Source organism: Hippocampus comes, unplaced genomic scaffold, assembly GCF_001891065.2.
Source record: "Hippocampus comes isolate QL1 unplaced genomic scaffold, H_comes_QL1_v1.1 scaffold473, whole genome shotgun sequence".
Classification (NCBI taxonomy): domain Eukaryota; kingdom Metazoa; phylum Chordata; class Actinopteri; order Syngnathiformes; family Syngnathidae; genus Hippocampus; species Hippocampus comes.
This window is the reverse complement of record NW_017806230.1, coordinates 92,978-98,653: the sequence shown is the minus strand read 5'-3', so window position 1 is coordinate 98,653 and position 5,676 is coordinate 92,978. Positions and strand designations below refer to the sequence as shown.

General features: G+C 58.2%; 2 protein-coding genes and 1 long non-coding RNA gene across 3 annotated transcripts in view; 1 reads left to right on the top strand and 2 right to left on the bottom strand.

The window, feature by feature from the left end:
• Positions 1–851, top strand: part of exorh (extra-ocular rhodopsin) — a 3,214-nt gene extending 2,363 nt beyond the window's left edge. Inside the window, exons 4-5 of the mRNA XM_019856360.1 lie at positions 139–378; positions 632–851. Coding sequence (XP_019711919.1) covers positions 139–378; positions 632–763 — 372 coding nt within the window. The 3' untranslated portion in view covers positions 764–851. The remainder of the gene's footprint in view (positions 1–138; positions 379–631) is intronic.
• A 989-nt stretch (positions 852–1,840) lies between these two features.
• The window catches only part of plxnd1 (plexin D1), a gene marked incomplete at its 5' end in the record, with an annotated part of 79,520 nt that continues 75,684 nt past the window's right edge, over positions 1,841–5,676 (bottom strand). Inside the window, 3 exons of the mRNA XM_019856348.1 lie at positions 1,841–2,632; positions 2,991–3,065; positions 3,131–3,271. Coding sequence (XP_019711907.1) covers positions 2,516–2,632; positions 2,991–3,065; positions 3,131–3,271 — 333 coding nt within the window. The remainder of the gene's footprint in view (positions 2,633–2,990; positions 3,066–3,130; positions 3,272–5,676) is intronic.
• On the bottom strand, positions 5,398–5,676 carry LOC109507139 (uncharacterized). Its single transcript, XR_002166412.1, has 2 exons — positions 5,637–5,676; positions 5,398–5,549 (listed from the first exon to the last, which is right to left on the bottom strand). It is a non-coding gene; the product is annotated as an uncharacterized LOC109507139 (long non-coding RNA).

Sequence of the window (5,676 nt, the reverse complement as noted above, 5' to 3'; positions counted from 1 at the left end):
ATAATAATATATATACACACACACACACACACACACACACACACACACACACACACACACACACCCAAGTATTTGCGGTCTTGGCGGAACTGCGATTGACGCGCACGTTTGTTGCCACACGCGCTGGTGCGCGCGCAGGCGGCGCAGCAGCAGCAGGAGTCGGAGAGCACGCAGCGGGCCGAGAAGGAGGTGACCCGCATGGTGGTTGTCATGGTGATCTCCTTCCTGGTGTGTTGGGTGCCGTACGCCAGCGTGGCCTGGTACATCTTCGCCAACCAGGGCACCCAATTCGGGCCCGTCTTCATGACGGCGCCCGCTTTCTTCGCCAAGGGCGCCGCCCTCTACAACCCCGTCATCTACATCCTGCTCAACAAGCAGGTGAGCGCACTTTGCGATGCCAAATTCCCGTTTGAAATAAGTTCTCTTCTGAAAATGTTTTCATATATAGCATGCGTTTTTTTTTCCCCTCACAACACATGTACAATAGGATTCCACTGGGAGCAAAATACCATTGACGCAATGTTTGTTGTTGTCTGTACATCACGGGTGGAAGGTCGCAGGAAGTTTTTTTTTTGGGGGGGGGGGCGTCAACCCCGGCGCGGTGGGTCACACAACTGTGTTGTTCCTTCAGTTCCGCAACTGCATGATCACCACCGTGTGCTGCGGCAAGAACCCGTTTGGAGACGAAGACAACGGGGCGGCTGCCACCGTCTCCAAAACTCAGATCTCGTCCGTTGCCTCCAGTCAGGTGGCCCCCGCTTGAGCTGCGCATCCCGACTGTCTCAAAGGCTCCCGTTCTCCCGCACCCCCACGCACCCTTCTGTCCCATCTTGGAACCCACCGACACTGTCCGCAGCCAGCAAGCACCACATATATATATTTATCCCCCCGCCGCCCCCCTCCCCTGTTTTGGGGGAGAGGTGGGTGGGGATGACTTTCCTAATCCGCATCCCCTCACGCTGCTTGCAGCTCTTCTTCACTCTCGTGCCGCCGCTCGCCATTCACTGGCCGGCGTGCAAATGATGCTCGCGAGCCGCTAATCCACTTTGAAAGGACGAATGTGATGGCGTAGCAAATGCCGCAAAAGGAACAGCCCGCCTATTCTTGCCTTGTGACGTTTCAACATGAAGGCCAAAGTCGCCGGGAAGGAAATAAACGGTTGCTCTCAAAAGGCCATTTTGGTCCTTGGTCCTTTCGCCGGAGGCTCGCAAACGTTTCCTTTTCCATGCAAGTCTCTTCTGCAGTCTCCTCTCACGTCTTCCCTCGCGACCCGGAGCATCCTTCTCTGACTCCTCCCTCTCATTCCAACTCACATCTCGCACTTGACTTTGGAGTCAGCCAATCCTCCATTCCAATCGGTCCAGAATGCCGCCGCCGCTCGGTCCTCTGATTCATTTTCAAACCGTGATGTGGCCCGGCCCCGCCTTCTTTCTCGGAGCTCCTGCGCACCCCTGCCCAATGGCCCGGACACGACCGGAGGTCCGGGGAACCAAGCGCAGTTCGAGAGGGGACGGAGCCTTTTCCCCTCTCTTCGGCACGACCACCCGCTCAACTTTCGGCAAGCCATCCTTGAAAGTCCTCTTCAGATTGGGCATTTTTCGCATTTTTCGACCGTCTGTTTTGGCTCCACGTCGGGCACTTTGCAGACCTCGGCGGTTGCTTCAAAGTGCTCCAGTCATACGGTTGATCCGTTTCTTCACCTTACCACCGTCGCGCTGGACCGTTGAGCTGGAGTCATTCAAGTCGTGCGCACTTTTGGCTAATTTGTCTCTCTCAGTTGCCGAACAAAACATCGGCTGAATTTCCCCATTTGGAAAGAAAGCCGCGGTGACATTTGGCGGACCAGATGGCGGCGACGGCACAGACACAATGGAAGCGTAAACGCCGTTGTTTATTTCGTCCACGCTCATTTGGCATCACAAATACAGTCATAGGAGACATTTCTCTTGAGATAATAGATCACGTTTGCCACCGCTGTACGTTTCCCTCGACTTCGGTGCAAAGGACGCGCGGACGGACGGACGGCTTCGACGGCGTTCGATCCGCGAAGGGCATTTTTCCCAGTGAGCCGCTTTACGGGTCTCGACCCGTCTCCGCTTCGCCCGCAAAGCACGCGGGGACAAAAAAAAGTTCAAAGCACTGACGGCGGTGAGTCCCACCTGAGAACATTACAGGCTTTATCAACGACGACGACCACCGTCGGCTCCTACGGGCGGACGGACGGCCACTCCAAAGCATGACGACACATCTCTAAATATTGCTATGGACACGATATAATACAGCGCAGTGCATCATTGGGCTCGTTCCCTCGGGGGGAAAGGTTCAGTGCATTAAGACCGGCCGGGCCTCGGGTCCCGCCGACCGGACCGAAGTCTCTTCTCGGCCTCCCTTTCGAAGCCAAGCCGGGCGCCTTTCGGATGGGGAAGGGGGTGGGGGGGTAGTTGAGGGGGCCTCCACACCGTGTTTCACTCCTGGCAAAACGGCAATAGCGAAGGCCAATGGGGGGGGCGGAGACTCAGGCCTCGCTGCAACACTCGTAGATGTTGTCCTCCACCAGGGCGACAACCTGCTCGAACTTGTGCTGCAGTTGAGTGCGTCGAGCCGTCGGGTTGCACTCCAGGGCGTTCGTCACCTGGACACAAGCGGAGCGCGACAAAAAAAAAAGCAGACTTTGAGGCGACGCAAAGTGACACCGTTGCCTTGACTTCAGGTTGCGACGGGCCGACGCAGGTGGAGAAGAACCTCACTGCTGACGGAGTGGGACAGCAGCAGTCATGCGACTTCCTTCTTGCCGAGCATCAAGAAGATACGCTGATAGTGTCCCAAAATAATTTCCCTCATCCCAAATTTCCCTGCCAAAATTTGCCGTTTGGCTTCGAGTGGACACAAGCGACACACTTGGTCTCCCCCGAGCTCAGAGACGACTGCAAACAACTCCACCACTCGGCGTCAGCGAGAGGGGGGTCCGCGCGACGGCAAGAAGCTCCTACCTGGTTCCTGTATCTCTTGGCGTACTTGTAGATCTCCGTCAAGGCCAGGTTGGTGTTGAATTCATTGCGGTACTTCTGCAAAAGAGTTTGGCCATCAGGGGGCGACGTGGGCGGCGGCGCCGGGCGGGGGCGGCACTCACGCGAGACTCCTCGGCCAGGTGAGCGTTCATCTCCTGCTCGCTGAGAGGCGCCATCTCCTGGATCTGCCGGTAGTAGCACTGCACCCTCTTCTTGTACTCGGGGATTTCCTTGGCGTAGAGCAGCTTGTTGGTTGGAGAATCCTGCGCAAGGACAAACAAAAAAAAAAAAGGCTTTTCCATGCAAACCGCTTGCAGCGCAACTCGTCAAACGCGCGTCGCGTCCGTCGACTCGCGGAGGCCGGGTGACAAAGGGCGTTCCCTGCGGGCTCCCTTCCCCTCACTCGCCGCGCCGGGCACGGTTGCCTTTGATTGGCGATGACGCTCGAGAGCAAAAGGAGGACAGGAGGTCGTCGTTGGGTGGGGGAGGGCGACGGCAAATGTGCTTACAACACAACTCGTGTGTCATGACTTATTTGTGTCACATGACGTGTTTGTGCGCGCGCGCGCCTACTGATGGGCAAAGTGGCTCCTCCCGATTGCGAAGCCTCTCGCATCCTGTTCGCAAGGTCACTTCCTGCCGTTCGCCCATCTGTTTGCCAACCCCCCCCAACCGTGACCTCTCGCCCCTGTGTGAACGTGCTTCTTGCCAGATAAGAGAGTTTCCGTGGAAACGGGGTTGTGGGGGTGGGGGGGCATGGCTTCGTTTGATGTGGCTAATCCAGACCGTGCGTGTCCTGCTCTGCCCCCCCCCGCGCTGATCTCATCACGTAACTTCTTCCGCGAAATGTGGAGGCGGCTTGAGCGATACGCCTTCCCGTGTGAGAGAAAAGCGCCATGAAGCCACAGATGTCCATTTTTGCTTGTGCGAACGTTGGAACGGAGGGCAACAAAGATCGCCCCACATCGAACATCAAAACATCAGCGTGCAGAAAGCTGGAAGGTTAGCTTCTATGCACGTGCAAGGCTCGATCACGTGGCCACACTGGAAAAAAAAACAAAAACAAATATATGATGCGTCCCTGGTATTGTTTAGGGGGGCCGGGCAAAATGTGGAGGCGGGCCATATCCGGCCCACGGGCCGTCGTTTGGGGACCACTGATTTTGGACGTTCCGTGAACCGAGCATGCGTGTTTTGGGGGAGGAAACCCGGAAAAAAGCCACGCGGGCACGGGGACCACATGCAAAGTCCACACAGGAAGCCCGGAGGCGGAATTCAACCCTGCCCCATGAAGCCTTGGAAATGGCTTGCTCCCTTTGAGGACGCAACGTTCGCGGGCAAACGTTGGCTGCCGTTTTGGAGGAGCGAAGATTCTGGCCCACGTCTCTGATTTATGGTCACTCTCCAGCGGTAACGCACACGCTCGCGTCCTTTCCGAGGGGCCGTCCGGCCGCAGTTGTCAGTCGGTGACGACAATAAAAAACGACAAACGTGCGGGTGGCCCGAAGACACCCTGCCGCCATGAAAAATATCCAGAAGAAAACGTGCGAGCGGAGTCGAGGAGGAGCATCATTTCCTCCGGGGAAGGAAGTCAGTCAGCGAGAGACAGGAAGCAGAGCGCGTTCACGGAGGAATGACACACATTTGTCAACGGCTGCGACGCCGACGTCTGAGCTTGGACACACACACACACACACACACACACACACACACACACACACACACACACACACACTCGTGCGGAGCCTCGGCGAGATCCGCGGCGCTCGTGACCTCGCGAGGGTCGGCCTGCCTGAAATGAGTCACAGTGAAGCGGATGCGGCTGACAGTCCGATGCAGGAGCCTCGGCGAGATCCGCGGCGCTCGTGACCTCGCGGAGGTCGGCCTGCCTGAAATGAGTCACGGTGAGGCGGATGCGGCTGACAGTCCGACGCAGGGGGGGCTTCGCAGACGGGCGGCGGGTTGAGTGGCCGACAGCTTGTTCGGGACCCCGATCCCGAACCTGACGGAGGCGACCAACCTGAAGGGGGCGTTTGCCTCAAATGTCAAGCGCACCCCCTGACCGCAAGTCAGGGGGTGGGCCCACGGATATGGCGGCTGGATGGCGACGTACGCTTGTGAGAACCTCGGGGCGTCGGCCAAATCGGTACCTTGTCGTTTTGCGACCCGACTGATGACAGCGTCCAACCCGTTTTTCGATCAGAGCGGCAGCGACGCCGTTGGAAACGCGCGCCGACGTGGCGATGTCGGAAGCGTGTTGTCGGCAGATCCGGCGAGCTCGATCGGCGGTACGGCTGGGGGGGGGGGGCGGCATCAGGGGGGTCCCTCAAAAGCTTGCCAGCGAGCCGGCTCGCGCGGCGGAGTTTGCGGCGCTGACCTGTTGGTTTTCCAGATGTGGAGGGTGTCCGGGTCGGTGATGCCCCGTTTGTCGGCCTGCTCCTCCAGGAAGTCAAAGAAGTATTTGACCGCCAGCGGGGGCTGTTCCGGGGGGATGCTGAGGATGGCCTGAAAGAGGTCGTCCAAGAACTTCTGCAGCGTTCCCTTGGGGAGGAGCGGATGGGCGGGGTTAGAAGCAAAAGGCCCCCCCCGAATGGCCCCGAAAGCGTCCCGCCGAAAGCGCGCGCTCACTTTGGTGGACAGGAGGCGCGTCAGGTAGATTTCGGGCAGC